This window comes from Pagrus major, chromosome 5 (assembly GCF_040436345.1).
Source record: "Pagrus major chromosome 5, Pma_NU_1.0".
In the NCBI taxonomy this organism is placed as follows: domain Eukaryota; kingdom Metazoa; phylum Chordata; class Actinopteri; order Spariformes; family Sparidae; genus Pagrus; species Pagrus major.
Genome location: NC_133219.1, coordinates 21,510,646 through 21,533,150, shown reverse-complemented (window position 1 = coordinate 21,533,150; position 22,505 = coordinate 21,510,646). Strand labels below are relative to the sequence as shown.

The window sequence follows — 22,505 nt, the reverse complement described above, 5'->3', positions numbered from 1 at the left end:
CTTCAGCATCACAGACAGAGGGCGTGAGTCTACAAAACTACAGATCTTAAATCTACCCATCTGTTCAGATAAACGTGAAGTAAAAAATAAAAATTCAACAAAAATTAGATATTTTTGTCATTTTAAATGATAAGCTAGGAAAATATTTGGTGATATCTGATACATTGATTTTCATTTGGAGTAAAGAAAAGAAGAGACATGTTAAAACACTTAAAACCATGTTTCACAAATAAAATAATGACAAAAAAAAAAGTGTTTTCTCTTCAATCTTCTGTCCTTAAGCAGCAAAAGTAATCAGTTTAAACTTCACCATGCAGTTGCCAGTCAGGCGTGTACATGTGTTTGCGATCTTTGGTTCTGTTAAACAAAAACAAGAAAAAGAAAAGTATACAACTGGCAGCACAATTATATGAGCAAGTATGACCAGATCCTTAAAACAAGTCCCCATCGACATCTGTTGTTTCAGAGAATGCTGCAACGCTGTTTTGCTGTTGAACTCCTGTCTGAGAGTAATTGTCTAATCATATGGTTTTACTTCATCACTGCCTGGAGAAAAAAACTTCAACCACTGTTTCTTTAAAGGGCAACTGGTAACATCCACCACAAGGTGGAGTAGTCTGCACACCAGACTCAACCTGTGCTTTGATATATCAAAACATTGTACAATACATCAGGTGTCACTGTAGTGGCAAGAATCTAAAAAGGAGCGGCAGAGTTTTTTCTTTTCAGATTTGTAAAAAGTTACCTTAGCCTGAGCCAACGTATCCTATTATGTGATAATTACAACTCAAACTACTCTTACATACAGCAAGTCTGGTGATATATTTATTAATCTCAATTAATCTGCTGTTCAGTCTGTTGGCATGCAAACATTGGATAATTAGTAACTATCAATACCTTCAGCCTTTTTCTTCGACTCTGAACAGTAAATGAGACGGGACATCTGCCATTTGTATTTGGATACTGCATTTTTAACAAAACGTCACATTAAAGGTGGTGCAGGGATAGTATCTACATATCCGCTATCGACGAGTTCTGTGCACGCTCCCATTTTGTGGGCTCCAGTCACATGAGGATTTTTTGTGTCAGATGACACGTCTTGTTTCTGCAGGACAACCACATTGTTACTGTCCACCTCCTTCACCCTGCTGTAATCCTCTGATATTTCCTCCTCTCGTCTCTGAAAATCCATGTAGCCAGAGCTGTTAAATGGGAGTTTTTTGTTGTTGAGGATGAGCACATGTTCACCGTTCACCTCATTCACTCTGCTGTAGTCCACCTGTTTCACATCCACCTCCTGTGTGTTCTCCACATGTCTCCGAATATCCACATAGCCGCTGTTTGTGAAGGGTTTGATGGTATTCTCATGGTTCAGTGGACTGGGTTCTGTCGCTTCTGTGTTTACCAAGTTTTGACCTAAACACTGCTGTTTCTGCAGCTTGGATGGCTCCATGTTAGATAAACTCTCCCCTGAGAGAGACTTATTGTTCTTGAGAAAGTTATCCGTTTCATTCTTTGTTTCCCCTGCACAGTCATTCTGAATGTGGGTTGACTTGCATTGGATTTCCCAGTCTAAGCAGAAGCCAGCAGGAATAATCAAGCTCTTTTTCCTTTTTTGACAATTGGAGGCATCCGACAGAGGCCCGATGTCATTCTCGGTCACAATGAGGTATTCCTCCATCTGGTCCTTCCAGCCCACCATGAGAGGAAAGTTCTGGTTGATGATCAGGGCATTGATGGCGTCTTCAGATTGTCCACTCTGAAAGGGTTAGTTATGAAGTTTAAAGGTTCAATATGTAAAAAATGGCAACCTCTCGAACTCATGCTCCAAACAAACAGCGGGCAGCATATCATCAGAGTAACTGCTAACTGCTGTTATCTGTAGCTGCTGTTAGCTAGTTAGCTCAGTTAGCCATGCAGCTAGCTGGTATTTTGAAAAAGAACGGGCCTGAGTAGTTACCAAGTAGACTCATTAAATACTAATTACTTAATGATTAGTTGCCCTTTTTGTGCCCCCCTTTAGTAAAGTGAAACACCATACTGAGTAGTTACCAAGTACACTCACTAAATACTGATTACCTAATCATTTGTTACTAGTGAGGAGTAACTAATGATTAAGTAATTAGCATTTAATGAGTGGTCACTAGCAGGTGCCACTCAGCGGCTGGTTCATGGTGGCAAGTATTTAGATTCACAGATATTTATGAACTAATCACGACCTAATGTTCATTAATACAGTATCTCCCAGTCTGTTCTCTAGTAACTCATCAGTATCTACTATACAGTCCTTAAATCACAGTTCCTCAGGAATAATTTTAGTTCATTTTCAAACATTTCAAACTGAAATTCTTACAAATTGTACCTTTAATTCAGTACATTATGACCTCATCATTGTTATCATGCCCAAAGCAACTTTTTGGATTTGTTGAAAAATACAATGGAGATGTTGTATTACCATGAGAAGATGAAAATCTACTCCTCTGATCTTTGGACCAGGAACAGGAGGCAGAACACACTGCTTCACACTGGAGAACAAAAGAAACCAAGTCACGAGTCAAATTATCCTCGTCATCCCGGCTTTATATAAAAAGTTATTTATCTTTTGTTGCAGCAGATACATACTTTTCCCTCTTCATGACCAAGATGCACATTGCTGCCATAAATGGAATTGCAGACAAGACGGCAACCAAGATCCAAAACGATCTCTCATTCTGAAGATCTAAAACAAAAGACCATTTTCAATTATTAATAGCAGCCACCTCACTGTAGAGTCAAAGATGGGGAAAAGACTTTTTGACACTTACAGTTCGGGACCTTCACGTGGGTAGTGTTGGTCCACTCACTCCAGGAGCCGTGGTCCAGTCTACAGCGCACCTGAACTGTGTACACCACTGCAGGAGTGACGCTGTACAGGCTGAAATGGGTTTGTGTACCTGACATGTACTCCTAAAGAACAAATAATAAACATTGTACGCAGGTTTAATCATATGTGGGTCAAATGTGTGTGTGGGTTTACAAAAAGTGTCAAGTATGGAATCGAATCAACTTGACTGCTGACAGTCCTAGAGGCAGCCCTCTACTGGCTGGCCAAGTAACAACTTGAACATTTACTTTCAGGAGAAGTTATAGGTTGTTTAACTACTTCCTGTTTGGACAGCTGCAGTTCGTACCAAAGATAGATTTCTTAGTAATTTTATTCTAATATTGAAGTGAATTACATCTATAGCATACAGACGGTCCCTTGTTTAAATTTTGTGTTTGTTGCTGAGTCAATTGATTGTTTCAGCTCTAAAATAAACCTGTAACAGACTCATAAAACATTTATAACATGGACTTAACTATTGTCTAGTGTTGGCCCCTGTCGTAAAATGACCTATCAGCGTGACAGCTTTAGCACTAGCAGACCCTTCTGTGGGAGATACTGTTGATTAAAACTCATTAAAACTCACCTTCCACTTGTTGTTTTCTTGTTTGACTCTTAGTTGATATTTAATGGTGACCCAGCCGGACTTGGTGTCTGTGTCATGTGGACGTTCCCATCTGATATGGAGATATGGACTGTCCTCTGTCTCCACCACCAGCAGCGTTACATTTTCAGGAACATTGGGCTTCACTGTCGAGCACAGAGAACAAAACTCAAGCCCTGTTTATGCCAGGCATTAACGTGAGTCCTGAGTGATCCAATCACAAGTGGACAGCTCTAAATACCGCCTACTCAACTGACATGACAAAACAAGAAGAAGAAGAAGAAGCTATAACAACAGGCAGAATGGATTATTGTACACACGAGACACACTGTCTGCTTTCCATGTGGTTCACTGTAATGCAAATTGCATGTTTGGGCTCTCTTACCTGCCAAGGTTTGTCGCAGATGTCTTTGAACACTGTGTTTCAAGTGATTTCACCACTGAACTATTAACTGCAATACCCCCAGACTACATTTTAAGGGACACAAATGTCTGTATCAAATTCCATATCAATCCATTTGATTAATTTGACCGTCTGACATAATCTGCCATCACTAGAGCCATTTCGGTCTGAGAGGCTTTGCAGCAGACACGGGCCTGTGCAGTTAGTAAAACGTAGTCTTACTAGGGTCAGCCAACACCAGGTGAACCAAGAGTAACCAAACAAAAGACGTGAAATTTGATCCGAGACTGCGCGCAAGTTTTTCATACCGGTCACAAACCAGTTCCACCTCATTCTGCTCCGGTTCATATCTGTCACTCAGTACTTTTCCATTCCTTATGAAGCCCAAGAAAGCTGCATGACCAATAAGACTGTGCCAATCATTAGCCGAATCATTACAGATAATTTTCTGCTGTGTTAACTTTTACTACACAAATACACAGATCTATAGTCGTCAATAGGTCAGAGCTCGTCACTCCCAATCCGACTCAATACACGGTTGAGCTAAGCAGACTGAGCTACTCTTAGTTATTATATTAACAATTACTTGTGATTTGTTTTCATTTTTTAATTAAACAGCCATTTTGTCACATCCTGATTATAGCAACTATGGTTATAAAGCAATAGGCCACAAAGTCCAAGGAAGGTCACTACTTTTTATAGACTTGCACAGTAAGTAGTACAGCAGAGAAACAAACCCACAGGAATGATATATTACATATTCATCATAACAATATTTTCAAATTACAAAAGTTTGCTCTACTCCTCAGATCCTCAGATCGTGTTGATTTGCATATTCTTCCTTTTCTTCCTTTTCTGTTTGAGGGTTTTTATGTGCTCAGTGTGTATAATAACAGACTTAAAGGTTCACTCTGCAACATTTTGAAAGGCCTATAAACAGACAGAGCTCTTGATATCAGGAATAGCAGTTTGCAAGAGCTAGTTTTAGAGTTTTAGATGCACTTTAAAGCCAGGTCCTTCAGTTCAAGACTATAGGCCTATATAACCAAAACTGTTATTAGAAAAAGTTATGTAGTGCACCTTTAATATCTTTCTCCTGATGCATTTCATCTCATCTAAATCCTCCTTCTTTGGGAGTAACAACTTACCAATTTCCATCACGTCCATTTTAAAGATGTCTGAGGTGGCATTCCCGAGGGCATTGGAGGCCACCACTGTCAGGTAGTAGTCCAGCCAGATGGAGGTGTGGCTCTTGTTGAAGAAACAGGAGTTCCTACCTGCTGACCGATAGTCCGGACACTCGTGCACTCCCTCCAATCTGTACGTTGGCAAAACAAGCTGCTCAGGGTGTTCGAAGCATGTATGTTTTTCAATATGCTCAGCTTTGTAAAACTGTCCGGTGGGCAGTAAATACATGTTTGCACTCAATAAAAAAGTACATAGCTTGACTGTATATCACATATGAGTCTGACCACGGACAACACCATCCCAAATGTCATCATCTGAAAAACTACAGAGGATAATCAGATTTCCTGACAGGTTTTATGAGTTGTTGTTGGAGAACCTTCCGGATCGGCATTTTGCCCTCAGGCCAGGGCGAGTGGGGGTCACACAGGTAAAGCGTTTGAAGTCTGCAGGTTTACCTGCACTGCAACAAGGATTTGCACTGAGTTGACTGTGCACAATTGTGTGAACAAGTGAGCTGGTGGTTTTCCACTCGCCTGTCTGCAACGCTGCGCTAACCACTCGACAACAACAGCTTCACTTTCACTCACTCTAAGTGTGGGTGATGCCCTGGTTTGATTCTGACCTTTGTTGAATGTCATTCCCTCCCTCCCTCGCCATACCTGTATCTCTTCTGTGACCTGTTGAACGTGGGAAAAAAAATCTAAATTTAAAAAGCCCTCGTGATTGACTGACCTTTCTCTCTCATAATAGAGGCGGTACACGGTGGGCAGCCCTCCATCAGAGCCTGGCTCCCACCAGCAGGTAAACGTCTCCTTCTCAGGGGACCTGCAGCTGAGCAGGACTGGTTTCCCTGGTGGAGACGAGCCTGGCAACATGTGACAAACAACCGTCAGACCCTAATTCCCAATCCAGCACTGACAGAATAAAAAAACTTTTGGTATATAATTTTTCTCACTTACCTTTAATGCTATGTAGCCTTGCAGAGAGTTTGGGGTTTATTTGGCCACGTTTTGAGAGAAGTGTATCTAAGATTTCTTCATTCACCCCCGTTCACTGAAGCTACACTATGTCACCTCACCTTCACATAAAAGCTTCAAAATCATTTTTATGATCCAGTGTCTTGTAATAGGGTGAATGGTGTCTCTATCACTTGTTTCTCCATTATGTAACTTCAGTAAAGTGAGAGGGTAGGATCACAGCGTTACATACATGTTTACTTCACAATACATGTTTTCAACACATAACGTTGTGACGTAATGACCTTTGTCTGTAGTCAGCGCCTACATTACATCTGACAAACTGTAACAGACCTGAGATTTGTATTTACAACAGTGGTGTCCACTTGAGGGCAGTTTTTACATAATGCTAATGTTGTTTGTGCTCACAACAATGAAGAATTGCCCTTGAAAGATTCTTGCAAAAATTTTCCATATTCAATTTTGTGGATATCCTGGGTAATCCACCTGAGGTGAGTAGCTGCCGGACAACCAGCGGGGTCGCAGAAAGTTACTGCTCCAAGCCAAGAAATAGTCAGGCACATAACCCTCTGTAAAAAGGTGAATCGTCATTTTTACACTAAGGTTTTTGCACAGATCTAATGTATTAATTAGTGAGCACTTAGAAATACTAGTAGGGGAATTTTGTTACCTTTAGGGAAATCCAGTTTCAGTGTTTCCCCCTGTTTTACTCTTTGTGCTGAGCTATGCTTAGGCTGCTGGCTGTAGCAAGGTCTGAACTAGTAAGATTGCCCTTGTGATTGTTATAATAGTGAGTTATTCAGACATGAGACCAATATTGTATGTAGTAACAGAGACAGTGTTTCTGGAAAGATATTTAAAATGTATTTTTTCACTGAAGAAATCTCAGAGGCAAATCTCCAAAACTGCACAAATAAAACCAAAACTATCTGCATGTCCAGCTCTACATACCACTGTTGTTATAAGATAAGATAATGCAATTGAAGCCTTTTAACTCACTGTTGGACTCAACAGCTGCAGACAGCAGCACAAGCACTGCCAATCCAAGATCTCTCCACATCCTGGCACAAACTGCCATGCAGTGTGTCCTGAAAAAGGAAGTGACATCACCAGCTTATTGTTAATGAGGTGGTGTAAACCCGTGGTTTGGCTGTGTGTCTTGTTTTAAGGGAAAACAATGAGCTCAACCAATAACTGTTTATACATATTGTAGCCAACACACGGGGGCCATCAACATCACATGCTGATAAAACATTTTATAATGTATCACTAAAATATCTGAGCATAAATATGAACAACATATGACCCTTTCATCTGTGATGTCACCCAAAAATTCAAGATTTATCAACATTATCGACATTTTTGTCTTATCTGACTCACAAAACTTTCAGGTTAAAATAATCCAAATGGACTTTAGACAATTTTTTTATGTACTTCCTTATTCCTGGGATCTTACCACACAGCGCACAGCCCTCTGAAACACCAGCATTAATGTGTTGGGAACTCTAAAATGCACAGTCAGTTTTAGATAACACACTCAGCTACTGTATAACATGCTTTTTGGCCACAAAGTGTCCAGACTTTGGACTAGTTTGGCACGTACTTAGGTCCTGTAAGGAACCATCTGGCACGTCATGTTAGAATTTTACAGGTTGATTCACTGGCTCAGAGTGAGCACCTGGCAGATTTATGCTCCCTGTGTCAGACTCCAGCTCTCTGCCACATAACGACAGTGAAATGTGTTATCCAGATAGTCACCTGAGGAGGTGTGGTAAAGCTTCACTTCACTTTTCTCTAATTACTTTCTTGTTTTGTGCAGGAAACTGTCACAAGAAGCTCGGGGTCATGCTGCTCCTACTTCGACAAGTTTGAACATGATTGCTTGAGTAAGGTGGATTCTGGCCAAAATTAATACTTAAAGCTACATTTTCACGCAGACAAAGCAGTGTGTCCGGGGTGATACTTATACTTGATGCTACATTTAATCTCGAAATATATGTAGTTTAATGAACTTCTAAATGGCTGTAAAAGGTGTACTTTGTAGTTTGGAGAGGAAATTCAAACTTTACAATATCTATGAGGCAATAATACAAACTCAGAAATATTTATTATTCCCATGGCTGAATAAACAAGCTGTTATCAGAAGAAAACAGTGTGAAGTATTAAGTAAAATGTCCTTATTATACAATTTCTTGGGGAAAAATGGCATTCGACATTATTATGATTTGTTCCAAAACAGAAAAAATATATTAGGATTACTGTAAAGATACATAAAGACCCTTTTGTTAGTATTATTCCATGTTGTACCATTTTATATGCTGCTGCAAAATAGCTCGGGCGAGTTCACCACAACAGGTTAGAGTACGAGTATGCATCTTATAGCAGAACCTAAACATAACACAATTAAAGGTAAATGCATCTCTGACGTTAACTCACCAGCTGAGGACGGCTGTCGACCTACACGACTCAGTCAATGAACTCCATGTTACTGATGTTGACGCGACCACAGAGGGAACGGAAGCCTCCTACAGCCGCAACATTGTCGTGGACGACCTTCTCACACCTGGTAACCCGTGTATCTGTCACCTCAGGTGGGATATGTAACGAGGAAGAGAGGTGAACTGAGCCATGAAGGGGAGGGGTTTGATGTCGTCACAGCTTGTCCACCTGAGAGCGCGTGGCATAACCGAGATGTCTCACTGCTGCCTCATTTAATGTTATTATAAACGAAACTGCTGCTCCACTGGCAGGTTATATTTCCACAGCGAGCTTGTATGGAGCACCAAAACTGTCAAAATTAGAATAATTAATAATAAAAAAATAAGTAAATACATGACTCAGTAAGTAAATTGCTGTTTAAAATAAATGTATTAAAGTTAAGTAATTCATTAATTTATTTACCTTATTTATCTTCTTTCCAATCAATCTTTCCATTTTATTTATTTATCTATTCTTTTTTAAAATGTATTCATATATTTCTGAATTTATTTATTTCTGTGTTATTTTCTATCTTGCATTGCTCTCATCCTTTTTCCCATCTACTGACCGCTCAAAGTGCTTTACAACGCTTGTCACATTCACCCATTCACACACTGCAAGGTACCGACCTGCTCATCAGGAGCAATTTGGGGTTCAGTATCTTGCTCACGGATGCTTTGATGCGCAGCCAGGGGGAGTCGAATCAGCGACCTTCTGATTTCTGGACAACCCTCTCTACCTCCTGAGCTACTGCCACCTCATTTTGCACCCTCTTCATTTCCTCAAACGTATTTAATTCTGTATCTTCTTTCTGTAACATTTTTATGCATTTTTGCTTCATTATTCATCTGATGTTGAACAACCAATAGGCAGCAAACGTTGACCACAAGAAAAACATGGAAAATGAAATCAGCTCTGGTTTGATTTTGTTGAATACAGTCCATGATAAAGCCAGTGGGACGTATTGTACAGTAACAAATGCAGTGCAGAGCCAACAAGACTAAACAAGACTGATGCCATGCTAGCGAATGTAAGCTGTACTTACAGAGTACTTGTGGCAAAATGTTACAAATAAATAAGTGGGAAATAAATGCAGCTGCAACATTTTTTCTACCTTGATAAGAATAAAAAGTCTGCACCAAAACACAAAATCCTTTTTAACCTGAAAATGGTCAAATTAAAAATGACTGAATATAAGCTGTTAGTGAGAATCACTAGTGTGATTTTGCTTTAAAGCCAGGGTTGAGGGTCACACAGGTTGACTTGCACAGCAGCAAAGATTTGTACACAGCTGACTGAGCACAGGCGTGTGAACAACAGGGCTGGTAGTTTTCCACTCCACCCTCTACCAGGGATGGACTTAGCCTGTCTGGCCTGAGGGTGCGGTGAAGAGGGCATATTCTTACAGTCAGCATGCATCATTGTTTTATTGTTGTAGTTAACCATCTTCGACAGTCCACACCTGCATCCCACTACATGCACTGGCTGGTTGCATGTCAGTGCATGTCTGTTGTGACCTGATGAATAAAAGCAAAATGCAAAGAATATATAATAAAAATTAATCAGCTTAGCATTGCACTGACCTTTCTCTCACTTGGTGGAGATGGTGTGTGTTTGAGATGGTTCTCATGGGACAGTGAGCAGGACTCCTTTTAGTCCCCATCTACAAGTTGTTTAGGAAAATGCTACAAGACTGTTTTCAGAAATGTCAAGAAATCTCATCCAACTTTCCATTGGCATGCAGTAGATAGTGAATTTTAATTTTTGGGTGAATTTATCCTTTAAATTCTCAAGGTGGTGGCTTTTCAGTTTTAGGGGAGCATCTTTGGCAACCTGCAAATTTCAGGTCTCCTTTCTCATTAGAATAAAAATGGTAAATAGTTATTAGTAAATAAAATCTCTACAATAGTAATAATAATAATAAAGAAAGAAAGAAAGAAAGAAAAACAAAAACAGGGTATACAGAATAAAAATATAGCTCAACAGGGGTAAGGTTCATATCTATACATGTATGTACATGAGACAAAAAATATAATTACAGAATGTAAAGACAACAAGGGTGTATTGTTGTTGTGCAAAGGCGGCAAGTGTACAATAAAGCAAAAGGTATAAAAAGATTCTTTTGGGCGTTGCTAATCTTAAAGAACACAAATATTGCATTTCTAATCAATAATGTAATCATTGTAACAATATATATATATAATGATCACGTTATAACTTGAAATTTATCACATTTTATCATATTCATACAATAAAATTATCACGTTTGTACAATATAAATTATCAAGTGCGTACAATAAAGTTTTCATGTTATAACATGATAGTGTTTTTTTTTTTGTTTTGTTTTTCTTGTGTGGCAGCAATATGCTTCCGTACATTTTTCAAGCTGGTATGTTTTCTACTGCTTCCTGATGCCTAATAATGGAGATGTGATTCTGTTGTTGGTGTAAGTAAATGTACGGCATTAAGTCTGTCACTGTTCTTTGTTTGTATAATAAATAAAGTAAAGCACAGTTTATAATTACAAACAAAAATGTAACGTAAATCTGAACGTTTACCTCCGGGGTCTTATCTTGACGCATGTACAATCTTTGGCAGAGGCAGCTCGCGGCGGCGCTGCGGGGGGAAACCGGGCAGAGCGCAGTCACAGCGCAGCCACAGCGCAGTAGGTGTGTCAGTATCACTTTCAAGTTTTCTTCCAGGAAGTGGACTTTTCTGTGTCGATGTCAAGTGTTACGCCAGCGCCTGCAGTCTGAGAGAAACGCGTCGATGGTAAACTTGTCTTGTTTGCCGCCATGTCGGACACTTTGGAGCGGTCCACGAAGATCAACCTGATCAAGGAGCCGGTGGTGAGGAGGCTCTGCGAGGTGCTGGACAGATCCAGCAGCAGAGGATGGCGAAAACTTGGAGACATAGTCGGCAATGACCGACGCTTTAAAGTCAGGTAGGCTGCAGTTAAAAACCACAGGATACCACAGTCATATTGTTCAAACAGTCCTATTGTGTGCGACACACAACGCGTTAGGCTTCATGTGATGCTGCTTTAGAATAATGATGCCCGGTAAGTACTTACAGGTGGGACACAAGAGTGTGAGACATGAACACAATAGGTACAAAGGACATTATGATGGTGATTAGCCATCAACACAAGTCAATTAGGTGGTTATTTGGAGAAACTACTCACATAATGGTTGTAGAATATGATCATGTTGAATAAGGTTTTAATAAGTGTCTAATAATGAGCCAATATGCTACTAATATGCGTGCTAATAATCAGCTAGTTAATTATTAATATGTGTTTTACTATAAAGGTTCACTGACAAGTGAGTTTTCACAGCCCAGATTAGTCCTGTCCTGACCTGAAATTATTTGCTGTGCTTCAACAGTTCAGTCCTACACAACATGACAGAAATTCTGTTATTTTTTTTACTATATGAATAAAAGGTTTATTGTCACGTAAATGACAGAAATGACAGAGAGAGATCGTTCACATACCTACAATCTGTAGATTTTTTTTTTCAAACATTAGATGTAAACACACCAGAACATATTAGTAAACTAGATTTAGACATTTTTTGGTGTTATTCCTTGTTTTTTTAAATCTGTCATTCATTTTAAGATTTAAAATTAAAAAACACTGTAGTAAAATTCAGTACCTCAGATAAACAAATGTGCATGGTCTGTTTAAATACTGCGGTTTACCTTAACCAGTGTACCGCTCCAACCCTAGATTGACAGCAGTTTCCTTTCCTATGTTTTGAATTATAATTTCAATTCTACCTGTTAATTGTAATTACAAGATCTAAAAGAGCATTTAAAGCTCAAAATAAATCCCCTTATTTTTTCATCAAAGCCGTCACCATGCAGAAACTGTCACACTGTCACCTGCATACTGTTTCATTGCTGTCCAACTCTTATCTGTATATAATAACAATATGCTTATATTTGCATGTCTTTCGTAAAGCTGTGTGTCTCCTCTTGTAAACGTGTCCCGTCTTTATTGTGAATATACAACGTTTGCCCATAAAGATTATTCCGATGTCAAAAATATGACGTGCTGTCTGTCTCCTGCCTCGTACCTCCAGCTCGGACGACATGGACGAGTGCTCTCTGAAGGTGCTGCAGGTGGAGGGCAGCCCGAGCCGCATGCTGCTGAGGCTGATGGGAGAGCGAGGCTGCACCATGGGTCACCTGGTTGACTACCTGCAAATTCTGGGCAACTCGGAGGCCCTGCAGTGCCTGAAACCACCAGGTACAGTAAAACCACCTCAACCAGGCAGGTGTTTGTTCTGCCTGTTGTATTTTTAGCTCAGGGGGATTTTGACTCACTTCATGGTGTTTGGGTAATAGTTACATTATATTGCCAGTGTTTATTCCAGAGTTGTTCCTCTTTGCTCTGGGTATACAACCTATCTGAAATCAGTGTCATAAGTGTGAATTCAAAAGTTAAAGTCTCCTCAATGTACAGCCTTGCAGATCCTCATTCAGCCCCAGTCTGTAGCTCTGATATCTGGCCACAATCTGCGCCTCAGCTGCCACGCTGTGGGAAAATCTCCAGTACAGTACCAGTGGTTCAAGACCAAGGAAGAGGTGAGCTACGACCACCTCCCCAATTCACACACACAGACACACAGACACACAATACCACTTCAACTTTGTTTCTGTTGTTTTTCTTTGTTGTAGTTCATGTGAGGTGTTTTCATGCATCTGCTGCTTTAAATTTTTATACTTTTGTTCTTTTAAGTATTTTGCCTTTAAGTTTTAACGCTGAGCATCCCTAAAATGCATTTGCTATCAAAGTTCTGTTCAGGACTTGAATGAACTTTACAGGGAAAACAGTGAGACACAAACTTAAGTGGAAATGCCAGATTAACATGCTCAGGCTTGAAATCTTCTTCCCCAGTACTTTTTAAAAAAAAATTCCTGGCTCGATGCACAAAAACACTGTCAAAAGCAGTGCTTCCTCATGGCTCAACGCTGTATCTGTGATACTGCAGATTTTTTAACTTTATGGTCCCATTTCGTGTTTTCCTGAATGTACAGCAAACATACGAGCCACCCTGATGGCAGATCTGCATTCCTAGATTGAGAAACAGGTCTATATCATTTCTTGATTGGTCCATTTTGTCGACATACATGGCATAGTTTTGCATTGAATCATCTTGTGCAAGCAATTCATTCCCTTTCAGACATGCAGCTTGTCCACTGCGGTGTGAGAAAGCAACCTGAATGCAAGAAAACATCAGTTTAAAGTATTTTAGCTCTGCAGTTCAAAATGTTTACTATAAATGTAGATTAGTATTTGACAAAAAACATTTCTGACTCTCACGCTTTCTCTCTTCCTGCACGGGCCCTGACTTTAACGAAACATTACATAGTACTCACATTACAACATGTTGATGACCCTGTGAGACTACTCACTGTTCCCCTTTTACACTAAAATCTGAAACCATTTTACTTTAGAGCTGACCATCTTGAATTTAAAAGGGGAAAGTTACATACAGTATGTGTACGTCCACATGCTTCTGCTTTTTGCCTGAAAGTAGCGAGTTTGACTGCTATGTGTTTTTAAGGATAGCACTCTGTTTTGACAGCATTCTATATCTTTAAATGTGATCATTTTAAGGACAAAATTACTTTCCCCTGAAAAATGTTTCTTAATTATACTTTGAATTTGTATTTTGGCAACAACGCTACAATGCTGAAACCCTGCACTGCATCTCTTGAGCTCAGTAACACACACTGGGATATATATACTTACAACAAAATGCCATTTCAGGGTTATCTACGGGTCCTTAAAATCCTTGAAAGTGTTTTAATTTAAGAACATTTTTGAAAATTGTCGAAAAAGACACGGACCATTGAAAGTGCTTACATTTACATATTTCATGCAAGAAAATAAATTAAAGTCCTTTCGATTCTCTGAGTTGTAACAGTAATTTATGTTGATGAGTGTGTTGTGTTGGGTCCTTTCATTTGAATGTACTGGGCCTGGAAAGTCCTTACAAAATCCTTTAATTCGGTGTTTAGGAAGGTTTGGGATCCCTTCTTTTTAAAGAGCTCGCAGAATGAGGGAAGGAGAGTGAAAATAAAGTGGGGTAAAGAGACAAGATGTCAACCTGCAGATGGGGGACTGCTGTTTCTCCTCTCAGCTCGAGTGATGTTACACCTGCCATACTGATAGGTGTGATCACGTTTTCACAACCTCAGGTGCCAAACGGCCTCTCTCCAGACCTGATGATAAGTCCAGTCCAGCTGAAGGACGCTGGCTTTTACATCTGCAGGGTCAACTGTGGAGATGCTGTTGAATTCAGCCAGTGGGCTCAGGTGGACGTCCTGAATGTCAACATGTTTTGCGGTAAGACATCACAGTCTCCTGCACTGTCTGCTGTGTTTGTAAAAAGATTGTTGTTATTTTCTCTTTTCGTTTGAACCACTTCTGTGATTTTACATATATTTGAGGTTTCTGCATTAGTTGCAGGACAGGCCATGTTTACATCTTTAGAATAAGTGACTCCTCTGGGAATTGAACCTTCAACTCAGCAGGCATCTGTATATTGGATGTAGTAGATAATATACTTATGATGTCTCCTCTCCTCCACCCACCAGGGCAGAGTTATCATTCCTTAGAAGGTCGGCTGAAGTTGGTGATCCAGCCTCAATCGCAGCGGCTACCTGTCGGGGAAAACCTGCAGCTGGAGTGTGGAGCCGTGGGACGGCCGATCCCTCGATACCAGTGGCACAGAAATGGAGTCCCGATCCCCAGCGCCAATAAGAGGAAACTCATGGTGAGGAGATTGTTGTTAGAGAGGTTTTATGATATACTGTCACAAATACCGAAACCATTATATACTTAGTAGATTAAGTTAAATACAGGGGTTGAAATTTGTGAATATACTGTATGTATTGCTTTGAGGAGAGACACGGCGGGTGAATAAGGTAAAAATTTTAACAAATATCAATATGAAACTTCCCCTGTTACCCCAAATATGTTGGAAAGATGTGCATTTACCCTCCAATATTAACCCAGACTGCATAATTCTGCAATGTTGAAACTTAATATATGACTCAGGAGAAAAAACTTGAAACATTATTGTTGTAATTTCTCCTGGCTTGGCCTTTTTTAAAGTTATATCGGCTGGACTATTTTCTCTAAATTGCTCCCACTGTTCTCTGATCCCTTACATTTGTCAGGAAACAAGGCTTAATATAAAAGTGTTTGTGTGTTTCAGATTCCTCACGTGATGCAGGATCAGCACGGCAGGTATCGCTGTGAGATCAGCAGCAGCAGTGAGCGACTGTGGACCAGTGAAGTTGACGTTGTGATCGGTACGTCACACTTCAGTGCATTATTTGTGACGCTGTTATTACAGCCCAGTAAAACCAGCTCTCTTGTCATTACGTCTGAGTGACTATGTGCTCTGTTCTTGACTGAAAGCACCGAGGATATCTGTCCAGATTTCAGGAGCAATGGAGTGCTCTGAAGGTAGAGTTAAGAGGACCGGTGCACGGTGTACATAATAGCATTAGGGTTACGATTAGGTGCATGGAAATATTAATCATAACGATTTTTCCTGTAAGTGCATGTGGGACATGATCTGTATTATCATCACATTAACACTAAACAGCACAAAATGCACAGGGTTCGATCTCCAGGTTCAAACACATTCATTCTGATTTAACTAACATCATTACTCTCAACCAATTATACCTAACAGGGTGGCTGTGTTCTGTATGTGTCTGTCAACAAATCCCATGAAAATACCACAACTACAATGAACTGATCCTACTGAACTAATCCTGTAGTATCGTCTCTGCATCAAAGCCAGATACTGTAAGCGTATGTCACAAACTGTTGACATTATTCACTATAAAATAAACATTATCGAGCCTCCAGGAGTGACACGTTCCACTGTTACAATTGCAGCGACACAGCGACTGTAGTTTATTTTGAATTAGTCCCAAACACTGCTATAAGTAAATGTGTTGGAGGTTGGAAAGTATTGAGGAACAGACTAACACATTGTTGGTGTTGGTGCTTTCATGGGATTCAGTTACAATACGAAAAATAACACACATTATCATAATCTGATTATGATTAGTTGATTCGATTGCATGAAAATCAGACATCTCTTCCACTATTACTGACCTTCTCTTTGACTAATCATTTCTTCCAGAATCAAAAGAATAGGATATTAACACTGATGTAAAATGTTCATCTTACATGAAGCATTTGTGTTTTTGTTTTTTCCTAGATGATGTTTACGCCATCGGAGGAGGTAAGAGTAATTTATACACATCCATTCAAACACATATTTTCCTCACACAGCTCGTGCTATATGATCATTTGTTGTGTGTTTGCTGTGACATTGTAGGTTTAGGTTCCAGTGAATTTTTCCTTAACAGTATTCCAGATCAACTTTATGGTAAGTTTTAGTAAATTATTAAAATATGATGTTCTCGACCGTACGTTTCTACTAACTCTAGTGATTAATATGACTGATGCAAGAGTTCTACTTTATGTAGACACTATTAGGATCTTTGTCATGAGTTCCCTTCTCACCAGGAACACCCAAAATAAAGATGTGAAGCTTGTTGCCATGTACACATGTAGACAGAATAACACTTTACAGCATAATGCCGCCCAGATACACCAAACAACGTCTACAAATAGCAGCGAGTATACCCAACACTTGTGTCATCAGAAAAGGAAAAGTACCCAGCTTCACAAAGGTTGTTTTATGTTGTGGGGCTGATGTATCACATGACATCAGACAGCTATTAATATCATAGTGTTTTGTATTCAACACAAAAGGATCCACTTCCTTCCTGTCTACACTTTTGTCCTGCCATCACCTTTGTTTTTCTGATTTGTTGCACCGCTACCTGAATTACTGGTGTATCAGTCACAAAAGTTGTGCATTAATGTAAAGTTTAGTTCTCTCTTTGCTACAACATTTAAAGTATAACATACTGTATGCTGTATGCTTCATTGCTGCATATTATTGTATATGAGTTTAACAGTTCGGTTTACTCCCTCTCCCGTGTCCCGTCCCAGCGACTGACAAAGTGGCCCTGCTGATCGGCAATCTGTCGTACCAGAACCACCCGCAGCTCAAAGCTCCCATGGTGGACGTGTACGAACTCACCAACCTCCTGCGGCAGCTCAACTTCCAGGTGGTTTCGCTGCTGGACCTCACGGAGTCCGAGATGAGAAACGCTGTCGATGAGTTCCTGCTGCTGCTTCACAAGGGAGTCTACGGTATGTTGACATTTTACAAACCTGCTGTGGATGGTTATAAATCCAGAAAAACTCACATCCCAAAGCGTGACTCATATGATTTTAGGTTAGATAAAGGAACGATTTAAATACACACGTCCCTCTTCAGGTCTGCTGTACTACGCTGGTCATGGATATGAGAACTATGGCAACAGTTTCATGGTGCCGGTGGACGCACCAAATCCGTACCGCTCAGCCAACTGTCTGTGTGTGCAGAGCATCCTTAAACTGATGCAGGAGAAGGAGACGGGCCTCAATGTGTTCCTGCTGGACATGTGCAGGAAGAGGTGAATCCTTGAGTCAGCGGGTCATTCCTTTAACTTTTAGTTATTTAACTGTGATTTAACTAATTTTCACTCTCATATAGAGCAGTTTAAAATACATGAAATCAACCATGAGTGTAACGTTCAGATCCACGCTACCCCCAAAATATTACTTATAATATAATAATATTGTATCTAAGTACTGTCCAAACAAGTACTTGTACTTTAGTCTTTCTCTATGCAGGACTTATTTTTTACAGTATTTTAACAGTGTGGTATTAGTACTTTTACTCAATTAAAGCATCTAAATACCTCCTTTGACTGAAGGTCTGCAGCTGCAATCAAACCAGGGATGTTGTCGAAGCATTAGGCTACCAGTGCATCCTTTGGATCTAATTTTATATCCAGAGATTATTGTTGCGTGTAATATCACAACAGGACCTTTGGGGAATTATTTTCTCGACCGCACAGAGCTTTCAGGGATTCACGATTTATGATGTCTCATAGATATTTTAATTTTCCAGGAATATCCATGATGACAGCACTCCAAACATCGTCCTGAGGGTCACAGCCAACATTGTCTTTGGATATGCTACGTAAGTTTCACCATCAACTATCATCCAAAACTAAACGTATACACTTGTATATATAAAGTGTTATATTCTTTGTTTGGCTGTTCAGGTGCCAAGATGCCGAGGCCTTTGAGCTGAGCTCCAGTGGCTTCACCAACGGTGTGTTTGTCAAGTTTTTGAAGAAGCGACTGCTGGATGATGAGAAGATTACCGTGGTGCTGGACAAAGTCGCAGAGGGTGAGAGAGCAGTAGAAACACAAGCTCTGCAAAATGCACTGAAATGAATAATGAAAATTATAGTCTTATATAGTCTTATTGTCTGGTAAGAGTATTGTAGTCTTGATTTTTTTTTTACATCTTACATTTTAAAATGAGTTTGTGGCTGAGAAGATTATTAGGTTACCATGAAGAATTATTAGAAGAATTATTCTCTTAAAGAATTAAAAGACCATTTTGCAGTGTTTGATTACAAAATATGATTGTCTTACAGTTGCTGTGTTTCCCACATGATGTGTTTCAATTTAATTTAATAGAAAGGCAATAAAGTTAATGAACTGTAGCTTGTCTTGCATTATTAATGACAAAATTGTATCCGTCTGCTTGTAGGGTAATGAAGTTTCATTTCCAATACACTATTAATGAAGGAAAATGACTTGAGGTTGCTTTAAGATGCACTTAATATTAAACAACGTTTAGGATTTGAACAAGATACGTCTTTAACATTAGATTAGGGTTGGTAAATCAGTTGTACTTAAAGGTAATTGCCCCTCACAGCGTTACAAATGCTTTTGGTCGGAGCAGCTCATGTGATGGAGTTTTGGATAATTTGTGAGTTGTTACAGTCAAGACTGGCTGTTGTTGAAGTGCTGCCGTGTAATTCATAATGTCTTGTGTGCAGACATGGGTCAGTTTGATGCTACGAAGGGGAAGCAGGCTCTGGAGATCCGCAGCAGTCTGTCAGAGAGGAGAGCTCTGACGGATCCTATTCTGCCCGGCGACAGCGCTGATCTCGCTCACGCTCACAGCCGCCAGTGGGCGAAGGCTCACGGTGATTTTAAAACCCTCTATGTCATTTTAAAATATTTGTTTGCACCTGTTGTTACTGCACTGGGAAGTCCCTGTTTGCCTGAATGTTGACTCACTCGCATTATACACTTCAGACACATGGTGGCTTCCCAGGGCAACCACACTGTTGTTGGAGCTTTGCACCAGGTTGGAGGAGCGGAAAACACTCAGTTATCACCTCTTCCTCTATCATTAGATAATAAATATTTGCTCATGGAAAATGGAAGCAAATTACTTGTGGTAGTTTTGTTGTGGCTGTTCCAACCTGGTAGACAACCAAACTAACAGAGGATTGTTCCTTGTCACAGTGGTTCACAGTGTTTTTGACTTGTGACCCCATAAATGAAATAACATCCTCTTGTGATCCTCTTATCCCAGGTTACAGCCTCAGTGTTGACATGAGTTATGAAGTACAACCAAAGTCACATTTTTCCATAACATTATTTAATTTCCAGAGTTTTTAGAGACCTTTAAAGGTGAATATATCCATTAATTCACATGAAAAGATTGAAAAAAAGTTTTTCTTATCCCTTTAATCATCTTTTATTCAGTCACAAGCTTCTGGATGCACAGGCGAAGACAAAACACTGAAATTAAACAAATAAACACACACAAAGTGGATGTGTCTCATGATAAATCAATGAATATAAGGTAGTCTTTCAGGCATAGTAATGGAGCAATGAGCTGTTTTTTAGATACAGCAATGTGTGGTAATTGTAATGTCTGTCTGTCTGTCTGCGCGTTATTGCAGAGCTTCCTGAGAGCATGTGTCTCAACTTTGACTGCGGGGCTCAGATCAAGTTGGGCTTCGCTGCAGAGTTTTCCAACGTGCTTGTCATTTACACGCACATCGTTAAGAAGCCCGAGGACATGTCCTTCTGCCAGGCTCACGTCACCGACTTCTCACAGGTCAGCACATTGTCATGAACGCTGGTTATTAAGAAAAAGCAGAGAATTTCTCAGAACCTTGTGGAGAAAGAGGATAACTTAATCAGAATCAGAACAAAGAATTGTAATATCCACAAATATGCAACTCTTTTGACAGTGGGTGTTTGTATATGTGTTTGTACATACTTTACACGGCCACATGTCTCGTTTCCTTACTGCAGGACCTTGATGTTGATCCTAAAGAGATGAACAGGGAGACACCAGAGGAGACGGGGATCTACTTCCTGTCCAGCAGCCTGCCGCAGCACTGTCTTTACACCAGAGTCAGCTCACTGCAGAAGCTCAGGGTAACAAACTCGAAATGACTTGGGAAAGGGGTATTACTAGAGCCACGTGGCTACTATATATGAAATTAAAAAAGTTAGGAGCAAAAAAATATCTTCTCCATCTTTCATTTGTGTTCACTCAACATAGAATATCTGTTATTCTGTAGTTGTGTAGCCATTCAAGGAAGTATTTGGTTAAATCGAGCTCAGGAGCAGTGATTCTAGGCAGTAAAAATGAAAATGAATCCCTTTGTGTTTCTTAATACTGTTCCTTCTCTTACCCCACATACATCAGGAGGAGCTGGTCTTCACTGTGTGTCTTCAGGGCACCTTCAGTGCCATGGTCGACGATCCCGTCCACTGGTCCAAAAGCATCAACATTGGCAAGCCACTGATCGCCAGACTGGACCTCCACCGGGCCATGAGGCGAAACAGCTGCCTGCAGACGTGTCTGATGCCCCACAGCCCGTCCCACAGCCCCTGTCACAGCCCCGGGCCTGAACACCGCCTCCACCTCCATCACGGGCTACACCAAGCCCAGGACTACAGCCGCCTGTCGCCACAGCACCACTATCTAGACGTGTACGAGCGTCTGCAGGGTGCAGTGGGAGGCTGTGGGGATTCCTACTACGACAACCTCAGCCAGCCTCGGTATGAAGCGGCGTACGATTCAGCCGGCGGGCTTTCAAGCTCACCAGGCCGGCACAGCATCCCGATAGAGGCCACTGAGGACATCACCGAGCTACAGACTGTGTTCATCAACAGTCTGCAGCTTCAGCAGCAGTAAAACTCTGCTGGATGTCATTAATACCTCTCAGAAGAGAAGCATTCAATGTCTAATGTTGTCTGAACTACTGCTGCTCTTTCTGTTACATGTTGTGATTTGGGGAAGAAATTTTAATCAGAAGAGAAAGATCTACATTTTTTTTATGCCTAAACAATCTAAATAAACAAACTATCTTCGTTTCATGACTGATTAACTGGACAACACAATTTCATACTTTGTTTATATGTGGCAGACCCTGCCACCTGTCTAGCTTCAAACAGTGTTCTGGGGACCTTATTTTCCTCTGAGAACAATAAATATTTCTGAGTTTGTATTATTACCTCATTAATATTGTAAATATTAAAATTCTGAGTTTGAATTTCTTCTCCAAAACTACATAGTGCCCCTTTAACAAGATTTTTTTAGAATATTATATTCTTCATTTAGAAAGCATTATGTGTCTCAACGAGTTGTATACTGACTGTTTTACTTGATTTTTATAGTTTTTTAAATAAATATTTTGAAGAATGAAAAAGTGCATTTCATTAAACTGCCACGTTTGCATCATAAGGTCTAATTGCTGTAAGCATGTTTTGCAGAGGCAGAATTTTTTAAGAATTCTGACTTTTGCCAAACAAAAAAGCAAAGAAACTGGACGGTTAAAAAACTTTTTTAAAAGCCATGATTGTGCTCGTTTGGCTAAATTTAAAAATATGAGCCAAATAAGGACACATTAAAGGAGGATCAGGATTTAAAAGTAGGAAGCAATCTGCACAAGAAAAGCATTGTAAACATTTGTTCATGTAAGTAGTCTACATTTGCAAGAGCTCCC

General features: G+C 40.1%; 2 protein-coding genes across 2 annotated transcripts; one reads left to right on the top strand and one right to left on the bottom strand.

Annotated features, from left to right (window-relative positions):
- Positions 1-146: 146 nt before the first annotated feature.
- On the bottom strand, positions 147-8,552 carry prlrb (prolactin receptor b). The gene is made up of 9 exons (XM_073466019.1): positions 8,472-8,552; positions 7,035-7,123; positions 5,791-5,923; positions 5,019-5,188; positions 3,450-3,613; positions 2,805-2,946; positions 2,623-2,719; positions 2,456-2,525; positions 147-1,759 (listed from the first exon to the last, which is right to left on the bottom strand). Exons 2-9 carry the CDS (start codon positions 7,111-7,113, stop codon positions 983-985), a joined length of 1,632 nt encoding a protein of 543 aa, XP_073322120.1. The 5' UTR covers positions 7,114-7,123; positions 8,472-8,552; the 3' UTR covers positions 147-982.
- Positions 8,553-11,299: 2,747 nt separating this feature from the next.
- malt1 (MALT paracaspase 1) lies at positions 11,300-22,127 on the top strand. The gene is made up of 17 exons (XM_073466470.1): positions 11,300-11,457; positions 12,599-12,765; positions 12,982-13,103; positions 14,724-14,871; positions 15,123-15,301; positions 15,746-15,842; positions 15,952-15,999; positions 16,769-16,792; positions 16,889-16,939; positions 17,572-17,775; positions 17,903-18,080; positions 18,581-18,652; positions 18,738-18,865; positions 19,527-19,676; positions 20,445-20,602; positions 20,803-20,928; positions 21,203-22,127. The coding sequence occupies exons 1-17, from the start codon at positions 11,309-11,311 to the stop codon at positions 21,692-21,694; spliced, it is 2,493 nt and encodes an 830-aa protein (XP_073322571.1). The 5' UTR covers positions 11,300-11,308; the 3' UTR covers positions 21,695-22,127.
- The last annotated feature ends 378 nt before the right edge of the window (positions 22,128-22,505 follow it).

Excerpts from the sequence above, each read along its gene's own strand:
- prlrb (XM_073466019.1), bottom strand. The coding sequence starts at position 7,113 with ATGGCAGTTTGTGCCAGGATGTGGAGAGATCTTGGATTGGCAGTGCTT. Across the intron at positions 5,189-5,790 it reads CTCTATTATGAGAGAGAAAG|ATTGGAGGGAGTGCACGAGT; the intron begins GTCAGTCAATCA and ends GCCAACGTACAG. Across the intron at positions 2,526-2,622 it reads TTGGTCATGAAGAGGGAAAA|TGTGAAGCAGTGTGTTCTGC; the intron begins GTATGTATCTGC and ends TTTGTTCTCCAG.
- malt1 (XM_073466470.1), top strand. The coding sequence starts at position 11,309 with ATGTCGGACACTTTGGAGCGGTCCACGAAGATCAACCTGATCAAGGAG. Across the intron at positions 18,653-18,737 it reads ATTGTCTTTGGATATGCTAC|GTGCCAAGATGCCGAGGCCT; the intron begins GTAAGTTTCACC and ends TTGGCTGTTCAG. Across the intron at positions 19,677-20,444 it reads CCAGTGGGCGAAGGCTCACG|AGCTTCCTGAGAGCATGTGT; the intron begins GTGATTTTAAAA and ends GCGTTATTGCAG.